This window comes from Pogona vitticeps, chromosome 2 (assembly GCF_051106095.1).
Source record: "Pogona vitticeps strain Pit_001003342236 chromosome 2, PviZW2.1, whole genome shotgun sequence".
Lineage (NCBI taxonomy): Eukaryota > Metazoa > Chordata > Lepidosauria > Squamata > Agamidae > Pogona > Pogona vitticeps.
In genome coordinates this window covers 171,671,529-171,691,485 of record NC_135784.1, presented here as the reverse complement: position 1 = coordinate 171,691,485, position 19,957 = coordinate 171,671,529, and the positions used below count along the sequence as shown (strand labels likewise).

The 19,957-nt window shown below is 43.7% G+C and overlaps 1 protein-coding gene across 4 annotated transcripts in view; it reads right to left on the bottom strand.

The window, feature by feature from the left end:
• NCKAP1L (NCK associated protein 1 like) overlaps positions 1-19,957 on the bottom strand; it is a 97,041-nt gene that overhangs the window by 75,685 nt on the left and 1,399 nt on the right. For 2 of the 4 annotated variants that reach the window (XM_020778911.3, XM_072991238.2), the window contains exons 1-5: positions 16,031-16,482; positions 10,234-10,344; positions 5,861-5,953; positions 3,352-3,408; positions 2,192-2,334 (exon numbers count right to left, since the gene is read on the bottom strand). In XM_020778911.3, the coding sequence (XP_020634570.3) occupies positions 2,192-2,334; positions 3,352-3,408; positions 5,861-5,953; positions 10,234-10,344; positions 16,031-16,132 (506 nt within the window). In that variant the 5' untranslated portion in view covers positions 16,133-16,482. Of the gene's footprint in view, positions 1-2,191; positions 2,335-3,351; positions 3,409-5,860; positions 5,954-10,233; positions 10,345-10,438; positions 12,326-16,030; positions 16,483-19,957 lie in introns of those variants that run through there. The other 2 variants (XM_072991237.2, XM_020778918.3) reach the window with 2 other exon arrangements.

Sequence of the window (19,957 nt, the reverse complement as noted above, 5' to 3'; positions counted from 1 at the left end):
AACTACATCCATTTTTCTATCAGCCCCAATTAAAGATGTATTTTTCTCAGGTAGTACAGTTGTACTAGCACAAATCCAACAATAATGTTTTATTTATTTTTGTAAAGTCTATTAAAAGCAAAATGTGCTGCTTCTATCCTGCCCCGCAGTGTTTAAAGTTTTATCTGGGCTGTTTATAATTTAATTACGCAGGGTAGACATTCCCTGCCTCCAGCAAACTGGGTACCCAAATTATCAATGTGGGAAGGATGGAAGGGTGACTCAACCTCGGGTTATCTACCTGAGCCCGTCAGGATTGAACTCGGGTCATGAGCAGTCTTCACTGCAATGCTGCGGTTTAACCATTGTGCCACACAGGTGCACACATTTATATTTATTTAGACCCATTTTCACTTTAAAACACAATTCCCAAAATGGTTTACAATAAAGATGCAAGAATACCAATAGTTAAAATCAGAAAACAATGATAAAATATTTTTAAAAAAAAATCTGTTGAAAACAAGTCTGAAAAACATGTGGAAGCAAGATTAACAATCAGGTGGACAAACAAAAAAATGCATGGGCATACATGCATGTTTTATAGTTAATGCCAGAAATGGCCCAAACTGGGGTTTCCTCTAATCTCTAACGTCCATAATTCCATTGCTAGGATTGCACCCCTAGCATCAAGTCAGAGAAAGTCCCACTATGTATGGTGCAATGTCCTGGCTAACACAATTCTAGGGAAGCACCACTGCTTTCCAGCTCTCAATGATTTGCTACTGCCATCAAACTGTGCAAGCCTGGCTAGTGCTGAAAGATGATGGGAGAAGCAGTTCATCAACATCTAGAGAGCCAGACAAATTCCCCGGCTCTGCCTAAAGAAATGGGAAGATAGTCTTGCAGAGAAGAGATAGTCATGCAAGAAGGGGGAAGGCTGGCCTTTTATTACGTAGCCAACGTTGGGTCCCCCAATGTTCTTGAACTACAACTCCCAGAAATCCTAGCCAGCACAACTAATGGTGAAGGCTTCTGGGAACTGCAGTCCAAGAACATCTGGAGACCAAGGTTGGGAACCACTGGCTGTACTTCACAGCTCAGAACCAAGGGAGAAAGCAAATGTGAACTATTTACAAAATGGCAGGGAACAGCCATCTAGGAAGAGGCCCCTATACCTAGAACAAGATAAACAAGAGTAGCTAAGTACTCCAGCTTAGAGATCTTATAGCATCACTTTCTAATAACCATCAAGTAAAAACAGGCAGGGACTTCCAGGGATGCCATCTCTGAACAAGGGAGTGGACTACTAGATGGCTGTTGTATACATGGTACTATCAGGTTTGAAGTGTTCATTTTACATTTCAAATTGTTGCTATTAATTTCTGTATCATTTACAAGTGGAATGCCAGCTTTTCATGGGTCATAAACAGGCTGGTCCCCATCTCACCCAGTGATGTTCCCCTTCCTCCTACCTACTGATGCTTCTCCTCCCTCATCCACCCTACACAGCATTTCTTTCCTCTGTTCTTTCTTTTCTCTCACTGCGTTTATCGTCTTCTCCCCTGATTCCAATGCTCCTTCAGACTTTCTATCTGCTCACATTCTTCTTCCCATTTTCTAGCAAGCAGGACATTTTCCCTCCCTTCTCACTTAAATTTTTTATGGATCTGAAGGCCCTGCAAAAGTGAAGCCAGGATTGTGCCCGACACGTTACCTTCATTTCCTTGCCTCTGGGCCTCTAGTAACTCATAGACCAAGTGGGAGCCACCTATCCTCAAAATGGCAGAAGGAAGCCACTCCTTGGGTCAGACTCTGCCCCCTGCAGAGCAGCCTAGAAGTCCTTTGAAGAAATGCCTACACAAAGTCTGGCTGTAGCTTCCTCTCTGATGATTAGGGAGTTCTGTCACACAGTGACTAAAGGCAGTACTGCAGTCATAGACATGAATAAATTAACTAAAATTATTTAATCCATTTTGAAAAACAGACAATACAAAGATAAATTTCCCTAGGGTCCTTTTTGAATACAGGCTAAAATTTCAGGTGCCTAGGTTTCATGGTCTTGCCATGTAGTCACAAATGGAAGCACATGCCTAAGTTAATACAGGCTATGTATTGTGACTGCATATTGACTTGGGCACGCCTTCTAAAAGCCAGCTTATAAGTGCTCTAAAATAATAAATACAATATTAATAATAAATAAGTGGACTCCAACCTGGTTCCATGGATCATCTCATGGGTACAGTGATATAGGCCAATCAGGGCTTTGCGGTCATCAATACGGGAAAGGAGTAAGATGACGGATGCATAAGTGACAATGAGGTCCAGGTAATTCTTGGTGAAATCATAATTGATATGCTGTAGAAAATTTTTTAAAATGGAATGGGGACAGAAAAGACAAAAAAAAACTTAGCCTTGACTAGCCTTGTGTAACCACAGACATTCTGTTCAATCACATTTTATTAATGACCCATGGGGGTTTGCATTGTGACCTGTTCTCTGAGGTTGCACTTCCCTCACAGTGTACTGTTTAGGGCTTTCCTGGAAGGGGAACGTATGGCTCCCCAGATGTTTTTAACGGCAACATCCACCAACCTCACCATTGACCAGGTTGGCTAAAGCTGGGTTTTCCCACCCAGAGGAAGGACTGAAAATAAGAATTCAGCTTTCTCCCTCCCTGTTGGAGCTGATGGCACATCCCTTTTGCGAAGGGCATAACCCTCCTGTACAAGACCACCAGTGAGAATAAGCTAAAACTCATCCCTGAAAACAGAAGGAACTATTGGAGTCTGTAGACCCTAGACACCCCCCTCAGAACCTAAAGCTCCAGAAGCTTAGTGCCTGAGTCAGAGGAGGAAGGTGGATTGACTCGCAGCCAAGGAGAATACTGCATGATAAAGGCTGAAGCCTGAATAGAAACCATTGGGTAACATGCTGCAAGGAAGGTCATCTTGAAGGGGATGAAGCCTCCTGGAAGGAAAGCATTTCCTCTCAGGGAGAACCAATGGACCAAATGCTGCAGCAAAATGCATTTCCCAGCTGGCCGGTGCCTTCAGTTGAGCTCTGGATGGCTTTCTGCTTGGCCCAGGACCACGGGTTTGTCTGAACATGGATTCTTGTCTTGTTCCAAACCCTGATCATTATCCAGAACCCTGTTGCTGATGCCTTGCTGTACAGCCTATGACTTTTTGTCTGCTGTCCTATGCTTCTTGGCTGTCTGCTGTCTAGCGTCACAACAAGAGCAGATCATCATGTTTGCAATTTGTATCAATTACAGCAATTAAATGCTTTTCTTGTGCTCAAAGGAAATTGCCCGTGGTCTTTTGAACAAACAAACAAGATGTCACTTCCCTATGCTACTCAAAAGGCACTCACAATGTCAAAGTAGCACTGGCTGGCATCAATGGTGTTCAACAGTTCGTAAACATGGTCCTAAAGGAGAAAGTGAGTGTTAGTGACGCTATTGTAAAAGAACGGGATCATCTTCAACATTTTTGTTAAGAGTCCTGGTTTCTGGACCCCACGCCTTGAATTCTCTATCTTCACTAGGCCCAGACTAATGGTCATGCTAAGTATATTATAAGAAGGGAAACATGAAAGCATAAAACATGTATACCCTAACATTGCCCCCTCCTTCACATCCCTTCCCTCCTTGCATTTCCTTCATTTTCCAAACAATCCAGGCTTCTATTCATAGGAATAACCACCTCATGCCAAACAGGCCCAAAGTGTCAACTCAAATATGAAAGCTTTCCTTTCCCACCATCTTTCTCTGAAGCATCTCCAATTTTGCTACAGACTGCTGTGATGACATTGACAAATGTTTGTTTTTCTGTTCTCAAATGTTAAAGATCTAGTTGATTACTTATTCAGCTGTAAACCCTGTGTAGTGTTAAATCGTAAATAAACACTTTGTATTTCTTTTTTTTTTTCCCTTTTAAAAAGAATGGTTCCCTCAATTCTTGGGAAACTAGCTCAGGAATGTGTCAAAATTATTTATCTGGCTGCTAGCTTGGTTTATTTAGCAAATGTTCTCTGCAAAGAAATAATAACAAATAAACTTAGAACCGCAATGGAACTTTTTTCTCCCATTTTTTTTCTATTTTGGCATACTCGGTTCTATATTCTGTTTTCATTCTGAACAGGATTAACACTGCAGAGGCACAGTCATGCTGCATATTTTTGCATAACCTTTTTATCATTTGGAGTAGATGTAATATCTATATTATAATGCTACCAAACTAAATGTACCGAATTTGCTAAAGGCTGTCCAGTGTGTTAATTACAAGTCGGCAGGGTCAAGAAGATAAGAGGAAAGGAAGTCTTCCATTGCACAGACCGACTGTATGGTTGGAGGAATCTGTGTCATACAAGGGCGAAGTTGGAAGATAGCATTAAACAGGAAATTATTCCCTATCCTTGTAACAAAAAGGAACAACGAGGTCAGGGCCTCCTGTTAGATAAAACGGAGCAAAAGCCTCAGGCAGCCCACGGGGCAGCACACAGGGCATTACTAATAAGCCACCCTGCCCTCTCTTGAGACCATTCTTTCCCTCTTGGGACAGAACTGTATATATCGTACGGCCTGTCTTCCAACTCCCAAATGAGATGGAGCTGTCAGGCAGGGTGAAAGATGCTCTCTTGTTGTGAGTGTTGACATTAGAGTCAGATGCAGAGCTTCTGTACATGAAACAGGAGGAGGTTAGTCCTATCTTGCTCTCTGCCAGGCAGAAGCTATTAGACTATTAAAGGTTTAGTCTGACCCTCTTGTTACCTCCTGAGCCCTCTTGGGCCTACCTGGGTGCCCTTTGGCTCACCCTGAAGCAGATGCCTCTCTTTGCATAGGGAGAAGCAGGAAGACCGGGGGGGGGGGGGGGGGGAGGGGAGGCTCATTCTGTCTTATACCTTCTCTGACTTAAGGTGACCTTCCTTCTATCTAGAGTGTGATATTCTTAGGGTTGCTGAGATCCCTTCTTTCTCATATTTCCTTCATGGTCCTCACTAGGAGAGGACCAGGGAGACATATATTTTCTTTGTTCTCAAGGAAGCTGTCATGGCTCCTTACATCTATACCATAGTTCGCTTTGAACCAGGAGACATTACAGTCTTTCCCATCTCTATGCATTTCTCTAACAATTACTATTTTCCTATTTTCTTAGAAAGGGAAATATGAACATGATTTCTTTCCAAAGGGGGAAGCGTGCTTGGCTAACCGTTCCAACATTTAGGGGCAGAATTCAGAGGTTAAATATAGCTGCTCCATACACACCCTGATAACAGCCTGGGACTCTAGCCATATTCCACTCAACCATCTGAGGTATTCAAAAATGGAACCAGGGAATTCTACTCGACAGATATAAAATGGCAGAATTTACCTTGCCTCTCCAAGGGCCAGATATTAGTTTGGGTTGTTTTTTTTAAAGGTTTTTTAAAGCCTAAAAACAGGCAATGTGGAGCACATTCATGTTTAGTGGGATAACAGAGAGAGTAAAATTTGCATTTGAGGTGGAAAATGGGCAGGGGGAGATCTGGGTGGGAAGGGCTGATGAGGTGCTTGGGGACTGTATTGGGAGCCCTGGAGCTACACTTTGCTTTCTCCTGCCCTAAAATAACAAACATGTGTAGGCACTCAGTAAATTTTGCACCACATATTCCCAAATATTTTACATATACCCATTGAGAGTACTGTACTGTATATAGAACTGTAAAGAAAGGAAGCAATGATCAGTGTCACTGAAGCACATGGTCAAGACACACTACAGATGCAGATTGTCTGCTGTTCTCTCCATTTTTCAGAAGAATGCAAACGTTTCCCAAACCAGAAGACAGCAAACTGAAAGTAACAGTCCACATAGCAATAGGGCTTCACCCAGCTAGCACTCACCCGGAATTCCATTACATCCACAAAGGTGTGATAATAAGCACCAAGCGCCCGGAAAATATCTGCTTTCTCTTTGTGCACAGGACCCAAATGTTGCTTTAAAGAAAAAACAAACAAGGACATTGATAAATGGAACATTTAGTAGATAACAACATTGGACTCAATTTCCTTCCTTATCCCTTTAGGACGCTGGTTCCCAACCTTGGGCAACTCAAGTGTTCTTGGACTGCAGTTCCCAGAAGCCTTCACCAGCTGTGCTGGCCAGGATTTCTGGGAACTGCAGTCCAGGAACACCTCGGTTGGGAACCACTGCTTTAGAACATAGAGTACATCGAGCTTCATTCATTGGTCATCAAGTCCTTGTTTCGGTTCACCATCCTTTTTTGGAGTTAGGTTTGTTTTTCTTTTAATTAGTTTTAAGAAAGCATTCTACTGTGTTTTATTGAAGATAATAGTAAAGACATATAGTTAAACAAAGAATCAAACAAAGAATCAAACCAAAATACAACAAAGGCAAACTCTTAAATTATTTGATCAATTACAGTTTTAAGCTGTCTCCGTCTGGGATAGCTCTTCCTTCACTGTCTCATTCTTTCTTTCCTCAGTTTTTTTTGTTCCTAAAAAATCACACTTCTGTTACTTTAGTTTTGCTTCTTTAGCTTATTTCAATGCCTTTCTTAAAATGTTCATCTTTTTTTAAAAAAAATGTTTTCATTTAAGGCTTCAGCTCATAATGCAGTTGCTAGGGAATAAGCTTGAGTGCATTCTGAGTTCAGTTGCACAGAATTAAGCTGGCTATGGTTTTATCTGTTGTGCCTCAACTTTAATTTTTTTTTTCATATTGTTCCCAGATGCAAAAGAGAGCAGGGCTCTTGCATGCTTAATACTTGGGGAAAGAGGAAATGTCACGAGGTTGAGTTTCATTTGGAACACAGCAACACTTGTGGAAAATCCTTCTTCCATAGACCTGTTAAGATTAATACAGATCTGTACAGAACAAGGACAACAGACAAGTGGCCCGCTCAATGTTGGTGGACTGCAGTTTCCATCACCATGCAGGTCAGCCAAGAGGAGGGGGGCGGAAGCCTCCACTGGTTTCCAGGGACTCCTTGCCTTCATTATGGTAGGCTAGCTCCATGCTTTCTTTTTTCCCCAGTCTCTCCCCCCACCACCTGTCCCCACACCTGGGTGACACCTCACCTGCTGCCCCTACAGCCTCCTGGATCCACTTATGCTGGATAGGTGGATCACAACCACCACTGCATGGTTGATCTCAGGTGGGTGAGGAGCCCAGCCCAGAAAGAGTTCTAGACCTTGAGCCCTGTCCAAAGCGAGAAGGCGGGGAGGTGGGTGGACATATAGCTGTAGGACTGCCAGGTGAGCATGGGAGGAAGAGCTATGCCTGTAGTGGCGAAATGAAGCCGGGTTAGCCCATCTCCTCTTTCCCTGTTTGCTGTGACAAGCTGCAAGAGCTTTAGAAGATGCGGAGAAGAGAAAGGGGAATGAACTCATAGAGACGTTCACATAAGCAATAACAGTAAGGATTGTTAGTTGTCATCAGTACAAAATAACGCAAGCTTCCTGGTGAGGGGGAAATGTTCTGCAGTTACACTGCTGGATGGGAAAATGCTTCAATAATGGCCGTGCATTACGTGACTGGAAATTTATGCACTAATCTCACAGAGGTATAACTAGGGAACATTTCCCTTTTAACCATGGCCTGAACTGGCCCATGGATCTTATTTCAAGTCTACTGATGGAACAGCATCCTCTGTTGCTCCTGAGCCTGCAGTCTACTTGACAGGACCCTGCCATAGTCTGTCCTGAAGCTACCTACATAAACTGAAAAGTCCTGGATGGCTCTGGAAGCCTGAGAATCTCATGAGGACCTGATATGACCCAAACTTCACTTCTAGAAGAGATTCATTCACTCTGCCTAATGTCAGGGTCAGCATTACTAGGCTTGTCAGGCCCAACTCCTCATTGTGACATCATGGGTTGCATAGGCACTCACCTATGTGCCATGGATACCTTCTGGCTAATGCCCTGACATCATTAGAGTGAGCAGCCCAAGTCTCTCTTGCTCTGCTTCCCCCACCCGCTCCTATTGATTTGTTTTGTCAACAGGTGAAGGCACCAAGAGATAGAGGCCACCATATGATAGCGGTTCAATCTCTGCCCCCTCCCTCAAATGTGCTGACTTACGGCAAGACTTTCCCCTGCAGTTCCAGTATGAGACAATATCTCAGAGACAAAGCATATGCTTCGCCCTTAGGTTGGGGGAACGCCTGGCTCTCCAAACACTGTTGTCAATGATCATCACCAGTGGCTCAGCTAGCTTGGGCTGATGCAGAGTTGCACTTCAACACTATCTGGAAGGCCACACAAGCTCTGTTTACGCCCTGTATGCCAAAGTTGCATTCCTTATCTGCTCCAGATGACTCCACCTCACCTTGAAATGCTGGGAAACCAATCACGGTCAGAATAGGCAAATCTTGGCGAGAGGGACCCAATGGTCTGACTTTGGAGTAAGGCAATCTTGTGCACATTAAATGACAATGGAACACTCTAGTACTGAAAATGTAATCCAGCAGGTAGCCACATTAGTCTGTTGTAGCAACAGAGAAACTAGAAGTCATGTAGCCCGAAGAAGACTATTTTTTTAAAATAAGCTTCCATGTATCCAAGCACACTTCTTCTGAAGAAGTGTGCTTGGATACCATCCCTAGAATGGGCTAATATGGTGGCAGCTGCCATCCTCAATGAGCAACTGCTCTAATTTAAAAGGGGATCAATGGTCCAGAAAATAAGCTTATTCATATAGAGCCCCCTTTACCAGCTTAGACTGGTGCACCAACAACAACGGTTACTGGGTGGACACAATCAGGTCACAATGCTCTCTGTGAGCATCCAACTGCAATGTGTGTTACAGAGGGGGACATTTTAGACTCCTTTAAGCACTGTACCTTGGGTATAGCCAGACCTACACTCACAGTTAATCCACATTTGATAGCAACTAGGTTGCTCTTATGGCAACCCTAAGCATACACTGCTAGGTAACCACACATTTTTCTAAAGGAGATACAGCAAATGTGAAGTAGCCAGGTCTAAACTAAGGATCTGTCCTGAATTTGGGTCATGTTGGCAAGTGCTTGAGAGGAATCTGGTGAGTAAAGTCCTTGTTAACTTCACCATCTATTCCAGGTTACTGGTGGACACAGAGGGATGGATTTTGACATTAGTATCTTAAAAAACAACAACTGTGCATCTACATACCTACAAATCCACTGAACAACACATGTCCTGTATCCTGTTCTTTGGCCGGCAGGAGCAGTGAGGGTGGAAGACAACAGGTCCAAAAAATGGCAATCAAGGAATAAGAGATGACTCGACTCAAACAAAATGGAGGGGATGGGTTTGCTGGGAAAGGGGCATTGCAGAAAATATAGTAACTTCTACCTTGAGACAGAAATCATTATAAGATGCACTGATTCAATAACCAAAGGCAGCTTTAAGTCATCAGTGCATACCAATGGATCAGCTCCAAACTGAAGTCTCCCTGAAAATCAACAGTGGATGAGCAGCAGGAAAACCCTAAACAGAGAGGATTTGTGCTGGACTGTTCTTGTACACCGCATAAAGCACTAAGAGCAAACATGGAGCAGCTTCAGTGTAGATTCTTAGTACAGCTCCATCTAGACACCAAAAAGGGAGACAATGTGTAGCCTGCATAATTAACTTGTAAACCGCCCAGAGAGTGCTTGAATCATTATGGGGCAGTATATAAGAAGCAAGCTTTGCTTTGCTATTTCCTTGTTTGTTATCCTGGTGCCTATACCTGTTGGATTGTATTTGCCACTCTTTTACAGTGGTGCCCCGCATAGCGACATTAATCCATTCCAGGATTACCGTCGCTATCCAGAAACATCACTATACGGAATGTAAAACCCCATAGGAACGCATTAAACTCTGTTTAATGCGTTCCTATGGGGCGAAAACTCACCGGTAAGCGAAGATTCCCCATCCGGCCACCATTTTCGCCGCCTCGGTAAGCAAGGGCAGGGTGTGAAAACGGAGCGGGCGGCCATTTTATTCTTCCAGTGGCCATTTTGGAACTGCCGATCAGCTGTTTTTAAAACATCGCAACGCGAAGATCGGTATGCGAAATGCATTAGCGATCGCTATGCAGATTCGTCATTAAACGGTGCACTCGTTAAGCGAGGCACCACTGTATTTTTATATGTGTTTTTTGTTGTAGTACTAGTTTTTCTTATATCTGCACACTGCCCTATAACAATGAAGGGCAGTTTTAAAATGTTTCCATCATTAAGTCAAGTGCCAGTCATTCCCACCCCAGCTCTGGCTGTGCATCTCACCGTACTGCTCCGTGTATCCAAGTTGGGGAATTTCTTGCTGATATATTTGATGGAGGATTCCATGGTTTTCTCACTGAGGAAGGCTGGCTTGGTCCGGGAATCCATGCATGTCTGCAAAGATAACAAGAGCTGTGTTCACATTCCTTTATGCACATAAACTCATTGTATCACTTGGTGGACCTCTCACAACAGTTTCAAGCCCTACCTCATCTCTGGATAATCTCTTCTCTCTTTTAGAAAGGAGAAACACCCATGCCATTAAAATAGGGAATGAGCCGTACAGAATTCCATGGCATCGTTATTTCTGCCCTCCCTATAGTTAAACAAAAGAGTAAAACTGATGTAAATATCTGCTGCAACTCTCTTTTACAACCTGGCATGCTGCCTGGAGTAGGTTTGGTTGGGAGGGACCTTTCTGGGCTGAGGTGACTGTCAATCCATCCAGAACTAACCAATCATTACTTCCCTGTCTCTGAATTCAAAGAGAGCCCCACCTCTCTACTCAGTGCTTTTTTCCTCTCTCTAGTCTGTTGAAGTATTTTGCTGAAAGCAGTCGTGTTTGTCAGTTTGTTGCTTGATCTGTTCACAACTATAAGTAAATGGTTTTTATTCTTTCTGCTATTAGCACAGAGTGAGTTATTGAGACTGTAAGTGCCAGTTAATGAGAGAAAGGGGGTGACTATTCTGGGGAACTTGAAGCTGTTCTGCTCTGTGAAACCCTGCTTCTGCCACACAGAGGAATTTAACCAAAATTCAAAATGGTGAAACAAAATCTTGGTAGACCATAGACAAAAAGCAGCATTCCCCAGTATGACCTGATGCAGGCGAAAAAGCAACAAGCCTGTCAAGATAAGGTACACCTGAAGCATACAGTATGCCTGAGGTTGTCCTCTTAAACTTCTGTAATGTCAAGATTTAGTTCAGTGATTCATTTCTGCTGTCAAGATAGGTCATATGAGTTACAAGTAACAACAGTACCTCAAACTAGTATCGTTGTTTCCTATAATTATTATTTTTTTTAACAAAGATATAACTAATTACATTACAGAAATTCTCTAGTAGATGGTAAGCTGGGTAGAAATATTAGTGTAGTGAATTAACATTTTCTATTTATTTATTTATTTATTTATTTATTTATTTATTTATTTATTTATTTATTTATTTATTTATTTATTTATTTATATCCCGCCTATTGGTCGTTATGACCACTCTAGGCGGCTCTAGTTATATGTCAATGTTACTTTTTAAAGCAGTTGTAGTCATTCTTAGAGACATCATGAGCACAGTCGCTGAAGTTTATGCCATTCTTTTGTCAATCCTACAGCACAATTTTCAAAGCAACAAAAAGTAAAAAAAAATCATGGCTGAGTACTACTTGTATTATCGAGATCCATCGTGGTGCAGTAGATCACAGCAGACTAGGACTCAGAAGACCTGGGTTCAGAAGACCTGGGTTCACAGCCATTGTAGCTCACTGATAGGGCAGTGGTAAACCACTTTGTGAGTATCACACATATGTCACAAAGCCTGTTGGGTGACTTGACAGCAACAACAAAACACATTTATTGAAGCAAAAAATATTATTTAAAAGGTGAAGTTTCAAGTCCTCCAAAGACTCTTCCCTCAGTCTTGGCTATAGTACTGGGAAAGAAACAGAAAAGTCCAAAACATTATCTGGCTGGACACTGAAGCCACAAGATCTGTACTTAAACTAAAATTCCAAGATGGAGACCAGAAACTTGAAGAATCAGCTTGAACTGTGGCTGTTTCACCGAGGACAGCAAGATGTTAAATCAGTTGACTCTACCAGGGGTCTCAAACTCAATTTACCTGGGGGCCAGTGGAGGCAGAGTCAGGGTGAGCCTGGGCCACATCAGATTTTCCACAAGAAAAGTTTTGTTAAAGCTTTTTGTGTCTGAACAGGGAGGCTCTGTCCGTTGACTGGCTGTCGTTTATCCTCCCTCCCTCCTCCTCCTCCTCATGCCCTCAGCACCTCAGGTGAGAGCCCTGCCCTGCAGCAGGACAAACAGGGTTGACCCAAGGAAGTGGCTCCATTGCCCACTCAGGATGACCCACAGCCACCGATGCAGGAGCACCCTTTTGCTGTGGATGGGGCCCCAGGGTGACCAGCCTCTCCAGCGGATCAGGCCAGCTTGCCGAGGGAAAATGTGCCAAAAGCCATTCACCACAGTCAGCAGACAGAGCCTCCCTATTCAGACACACTATATCTGGGTGAGCATTCAAAAGCCGAGGACAGAGGCAAGGCAGAAGGGGAAAGGTGGCTGTCTTTGGCGATGGCCCGGCTTGTGCGTTGCTCGTCTGGCCGTGAGCAGAAACGGGAAAGGGATGGGTGAGAGGGAAGAGCACAAGTCCTCCTCCTTGTAGGGAACTTGCTTTCGTAAGGATTCCCATCTGCAATTTTTTGAGCCAGAAGTAAAACGAGTGCAGCGAACGAGCAAGGACGACAACCCGGAAAGAGCAAGATTTCCCTCTGTGGTCTGCTCTTGCCCGCGTGTTACCATTCTCCACATAAGAAGCGTGCCCTCTTTAGATGCAGGTTGGGGACAATGGAGGGATGCTGCAGGAAGACAAGGCACCCCGGTTCCTTGGAGGGGGTGGCAGTAAACCGTTGGGGTTTCTATGCCCACAGATTCACACGCACATGCCCCTAGCAGCTGCATGCACCCTTCTGCAAGGCTGGCCCCATCAGCAGAGCAATCTCTCCCCCCTACCCAAGTGCTAATGGGGCTTCTTGACTCCTGCTCTGGCAAGATGCCGTGGTCTTGTCCAGTGTGGCTCAGGGAGATGAGGGGGAGGGGAGCGCGCGCAAGAAGGCTGTTCTCTCAGCAGCACCCCCTCCTGTGGCAGGTCTGGGCAGGGAGCAGAGGAGCGCCAGGCAGGGGGAAGGAGAAGCGCAGAGAGGAGTAGGTGACAGCAGCAGCAACCTCGCCAGGTGACCCGCGAAGAGCGGGGGGGGGGGGAAGAGAGAAAGACCGAAAAGCAGAAGCCCCAGTGGCACCAAACCCCTGAGGGAGAAGACTGCCGGGCAGGGAGAGGGCTCCCCTTCTGGATGCGTGGTTGCTTCAGGGGGACAGGCGGGACCCAGCCCCTATGAGGCGGGGAGGAAGCCCCACACTTGCCAAGTAGGTGCTGCTGCTGCTGCTGCTCCCGCTCCTTAAACTTTCATATTAAGGTGGGGGCCACAAACTATCTTCCCGCAGGCCACAATTGGCCCCCAGGCTGCATGTTTGAGGCCCCTGCTCTAGATTGTGTTTCTTTTTAAATGTCAATGAATAATATAACAAGTTACTCCTTTTTTTATAATATGTATAGTACAGAGTAATGGTAAGAAATGAGTTCTCTTTTCAGGTCTGTGTATACCAGATTGGTCACTGGAGGCCAGTTAAGTGCTCTGCCATTTACTGTTTGAGGAGCACAAATACAGTATAAGGAACAAGGATTCCAAGGAGACGGGACTTTGTTCTCTGTGAGTACCCTAAAGTTAAAAACCCACAATGAGTAGTTTCACAAGAGAGTCACATGGAACAGAAAATGAATATGAAGTAACAGGAAATCTTCTGGGGAAAGGCCACTATGTTAGGTATTCCTCACTTCCTGAACCAATTAAAAGAGTCACACTGGGCAGGACTCTTCAATTTAGTTTACTTCAGGGGCAGCAGAAACTTAGGAAGCTTCTGCCATAAGTGTTTTATTGACAAGTGGAGCAATGGACCACGAAGAAAGCTGACCACCGAAGAATTGATGTTTTTGAATTGTAGTGCTGGAGGAGGCTCTTGAGTCCCCTGGACTGCAAAGAGAACAAACCTATCCATTCTAAAGGAAATCAACCCTGAGTACTCACTGGAAGGACAGATCCTGAAGCTGAGGCTCCAATACTTTGGCCATCTCATGAGAAGAGAAGACCCCCTGGAAAAGACGCTGATGTTGGGAAAGTGTGAAGGCAAGAGGAGAAGGGGACGACAGAGGATGAGATGGTTGGACAGTGTCATCGAAGCGACCAACATGAATTTGACCCAACTCTGGGAGGCCGTGGAAGACAGGAGGGCCTGGCGTGCTCTGGTCCATGGGGTCATGAAGAGTCAAACACAACAACAACAACAACAACAACAACAACAACAACAAGCACTTCCACTAGGCAGATCAGAGCGGTAGCCAGCCCCAGTGCTCTCCATCAGCACCTCCACCACAGGAAAGCAGCTGCTTCTGGTGGCTCTTTGTTTGCTATCATGTTTTGATGGCCTCCAAAGCTTTAGCCTTCTCTTCACAACATCCTTGACAAGAAAACTTTACTCTCCTAAGCTTTTGGTGACAGCCCTACACTTGTTGTCTCAATATTGACACACAATGGGTTACACAACACTGATACAGAGATGGGGAGCAGTCCCTGCTGCAAACCCCCATGCCAACTCTGTCCTCACATCTACTCTGGCAACACAATTACAGGCCCCATAACGTCACAACATCAAGGACATTTTTACTTGTTCCTCTGCTAAAATACCATCCTTTGCCAACAACGCCCTTCCAAACTCTGCCTAGGACAAACAGAACAGTCTCTGTGCACAAGAACAAATGGAGATCAATCCAACATCAGGAATAGCGATACACAAAAACATCTTTCAAAACATTTCTGTCTAGCTGGACACTAAATAAATGATTCGAAAGTCCCGGTTCTGGTAAAGAAACACTACAAAATAAGGCTTCAAAGGGAAATAGCTAAGGTACAGTATATAGAGAAAGATGCTAGAGACCCATTTGGAAGGACTGAGTATCAATCAAAGGCTCTTAAGTAATCATTATCAAATGTGAAGTGCCACATTATATTCATAACCCATTCCTTTAATTTTGTTCCTTATCTTTATCCCCACCTGGCCATAGAACCATGTATAAATATGTCAGTCATAAAGTCTCACTTTGTTGTCTGAGGAAGTGGATATGGTCCACAAAAGCTCACATTAACATACAGTACTTAGTCTTTAAAGTGCCACAACATTTTTGCTGTTTCTGTTTATTTGTTTTGCTTTGCATTTTGTCTGATAGAAAGGGGGGAAGAGGGGGGAGGGAAGTGTTTGATCCCCATGATTTAAGGCAAGGAAGTGGAATTAGAAGGTAAAGAAAACTGGCATGACTTGATTGAAAAAGGAAATACTGTATTTTTTGCACCATAAGACTCACTTTTTCCCCACAAAACAGGGGTGTGGAAAGTCTGTGCGTCTTATGGAGCTAAGAAAACAGATTATATTTTCCTGTTTTCTTCTCCTAAAAAATTGGTGCGTCTTATGGAAAGGTGCGTCTTATGGAGCGAAAAATACGGGTAAGTTATTGTTTCCTAGAACAGCAATACACAAAAATCAACAGAACCCACTAGATCCAAAGGCACCAGCAAGGGCCTTCTCCTGTAACAATACATAAGCATTTAAAGGTAAACCATGAACTGTCCTTAGTTTTATGCACCTCTCCTCCCCCCTTTTTTTCTTTTTTTGTTTTGAGGGATCAAGCATAGACTTCACCCTCTCAGGAGGGGAGTTCTGCCCACTTGCTACTGAAGCGCCACCACTGCTACCACTTCCTCAAACTAAGAATAGTAAGCTGGAGTTCCGCTCTCTGGCTACCGACTTCCCAGGCCCTAACAGCTGCCTATCTCCTCTTGCCTCAAGCCAGCAGTGGAAACTGCTACCTCCCTCCCCACCAAATCCCATCATCTTCTACTCTGAGATAGGCACGGGTCTGTTGTTTTGAGAAACCCAAAGATCAGCAGTGGAGTCCCACAAATGCCTACCTTCTTAATATTGTACATGCGGACGAGAACCCCCTTTCCTCTTTCATTAAGGATCGTCAGCTTCTCCGCAAACTTGTGCTGGTACACCGAGGTCAGAGACATCGCCCTAAATGCTTGTTAGTGTGCACCTTTGCTGATCCCTTGAAGGAAGAGCCTGGAAGCCCCAAGGGTCACAACCCGAGTCCCCAAAAAGGCAAAAGGCTTGGGGCACCACACATGAGCCACACCCAGAAGCACAAGGAGCGGCGCCTCTTCTGTGTCACTCCTTTGTCACCAAGTCTCCAGCTGCACACAGGCTTCACACCATCACTTCCCCCTTGAGCAGCGGTGAAGGCAGCTTCCCTTTCGGGGCTGGGACTTCCTGTGGCAAGGCTGCTTAATAAGCATGACAGCTCCATTGCAATGCCAAGCTTCTGTAGATCATGCTACTTTCAGTTTGTCGAAGCAAAACGGTATCCTACCAACTTCTCCATTGCTTCTGCTGAACTGCAGCTTTTATGGTATTACCATTGCTGCTTTGCTGGTGGGTAGGTCTCTGAGCACAACACAGAAATCCTGCAGGTCAATCTGCAACTCCAGGGCACAGGGACCCTCCACTTGCTTTGCCACAAAACCAAAATCAACAACCATGTGATCCTTGTCTATCATCTTCATTTCCTACACCTTGTATAAGAAGTTCAGGGCAGGGCACATAGAGTTAAAACACCTGGAAGCTTAAGCTTAGAAAGAAGGACTGGCTCATCACAGACACCATCTGAGCTTCAAAGCTGTAACCCCCAAAAATACACTTGGGGGCAAGCCCCATAGAACTCTGTACTCCCAAGCAAGTGACCATAAGCAAGCTTGAGTCAACTGTACAGGATTTGCTCAATTGCACAATATTACTTTCTATAATAAACACAGAAGTTAATAACAGGCCTGGTATAGCAGGCTTACTAGTCAGATCACAGGTTTGCACTGTCCCCACCCCCTGCCCAATCCTGAGATCTACCCACTGGAAGCAAATATAAAAGGCAAGTGCTTTTAAAATTAAAGCATTCTGAACCCACAGGTTTGTTTTGAGTATCAAAAATAAATAAAGTTTATGTGGTGCACACACAAGCTTTTTTCAGCAATATAAAATACAAGGAAGGGGGGGGAGTCATTATGTTTAAAAATGAAGATTCCAAAATCCTTCCTGATCTACTGTAAATCACCAAGGTATCTACCTGGAGAGAAACAGGCAGAAATATTTTAAGTTTCATGTAAGTTGCATGGACCCTGGAACAGAACAACAGATATACCTCAACTAGACTGTTGTGGGCTAATGATCAGACATAACCCGTCCAATATTCCTGAGGCCCAGCTGAGGCCCCATTCAGGAATCATCCATTATACATGAACTTTTTTAAAAGGCTCACTCCTAGTTGTATGGAGATGGATAATACTTTTACTGGACTGTTACCAGCCAAATCTGAGTTCCAGTTCTCTGGTAAGGAATCAGGCATGGATGCAACAGCTGAACCAAAGGCCCAATTTTATTGAATAGCAACAAAGAAAAGGTCAGCCGAGACATCTCTTAAAAGCAGAGAAGATCCCAAAAATACAGTGTACATATCTTTTATAATGATGCAAACAAAGAGCCATAAAGTATTATAATTCTCCTAGTTATCTTTACCCAAAGTTTGGATCCTGCCGCCCATTCGGCAAATGATGCCAGCTACCTTAAATTATTGGTTACCCTATAGATATGCATATTGTGCCCCCATCTTCCCTTGACCTGTGCCCAAGATGCCCCTAAGTGTCTGAGGAAGAGAGTATCCATTTAGGAAGAAGGACTAAAACTAAACACAGCCTAGCTCCCAATATTGAAAAATACAACCTGTAAAAGGTCAACGAACTCTACCCAGCCACAAGGACCAGGGATCATTGCACACAAAAGACCAGCTAATGACACCCATCAATCACAGTAACAGATAATCTCTCCTCCTTATCACAACAAAAAACAGGCTGATCACCCTATCTCCTGAAAAATGACAAAAGCTGTTCCCACAGCTATAAATACTCAAGTATCCAACAAACAGCAACAGAGCATGGACAGAGTTCCTACTACAGTCCTCTGAAGATGCCGGCCACAGAGACTGGCGAATTGTCAGGAAGAACAACCTTCAGAATACAGCCAAAGAGCCCGAAAAACCTACAACAACCATACCATCAGTATCCATTTCCCTTATCTATTGGCATATTTATATGTTTCTTTCCTGGGCCCTGATATATGGCCTTCATTCTCTGTCTCCCCTGCTGGTATTGTTTCGACTATCATTGCTGGTTTCCTCCTGCCCACATTCCAAAGATGGGCCATCTGCTAGATCAAAGGTGGTTGGGCAAAGTGAAAGAGTTACATTGTAATTCTATATTATCTGTAAATGTTCCTAAACTAGGTGGGAATGTCCCAGGCCTAGTTTCTCTGAGGCCTGTGTTTTCTCTGCTAGTTGTCCTATTAAAATCTAGTTTGATTCTGCTCCGGTATTAGGACCACCAACCCATTTTTAAAAAGAAAGTTTTTCAGAAACATTTCTGCACATCCGGATTATTCTTTAGGGTGGATTATAAAGAGGAAAAACTGGGACAAGCAGAAAAGTTCACACTTATCAAAAGTCATTAGGAATTGTGAACTTTTTCACTTCTCCCTTAGTCCACACTATGCAATGCCCAGGTTCATTAAGAGTTCTAAAGTTCTAAAGCTCAGTTTTCTATGCCTTTCAAATATTTGTGTGTGTGCGTACCCCCCCAAACAAACACATATTTGTATATTTTATCCTTTTATTTGTTCAAATAATATGCAGAACATATAAGGAAAGCTGGATTAAGTTCAGAAGGAGTGAAATCTGTGGAAGAAACATCAATAATTTAAGATAAGCAGATTTTACCAGAAAGAAACAGCAATAACATGAATCAACCACTGATGAATGCAAAGGAATAAAGGGCAGAAGCAAGGTAACAGTTGAACAATAGAAAGACAATAATCAGGATTGCAGAAGAGTTATATAACTTTAAAGCTAACAATGAAGAAACTGAAAGAGTTAATATTTGGTTCAATTAGCAATCTGAACAGTGACTACAGCAAAGAAATCAGAAGACAATTGAAATTTGGAGAGGCAGCTGTGAAGGAACTGGAAATGATTCTCAATTGTTAGCATGTGTCTCTGGAGACCAAAGCCCAAATCATACATGTTGTCATATTCCTCATTAACATGCACAAATGTAAAAACCAAGATAGTGAAAAACACAGAGAAGAGGAAAATAATTTTAGTCCGAGGAGCCTTCATGCATACTATGAAGCACCAGAAAGAAGAATAAATGGGTTCTAGAACAAATCAAGCCTGAACTTTCCCTAGAAGCTAAAAAACTGAGGGTGCTTTACTTTGCCCATATAAGAAGGCAAGATTCACTACAACAAAATGATGCTGAGAAGAGCAGAGGGCAAGACGGAATATTGAGTTACTCCATAAAGGAAGACAGAGCCTTCAGCATACAAGATTCAAGCCCAGCTGTTAATGATAGGACCTTTTAGAGGTCATTAATTGTTTAGTTGACAGATACTGGAAATGACAAGACACCACATAAAAATAACAAATAAAGGCATTATCCAGGTCTGTTTTTCCGAGAAGATTAAGGGCACAGGGGCTAAGGACTGGCAGAGGAGACAGTAAGCCAGCTAAAGCTGTTCTGAATCCAAACCCTTCTCAACCATGAGATACAGGAAATTACTTAGGATAAATCTGACCCAGGAACAACTACATGCCTGGCATAGTGGCTATTGGTCTGGACCCAATAGCCTATTGCCAGGTGACCCCAGCCAGAACAGCAGATCCAGTCATGCCAGCACAGAAGGCTTTGGTCCATTCCAAACACACTACATCTAGTATATCTCTGAGTTTGGACGGT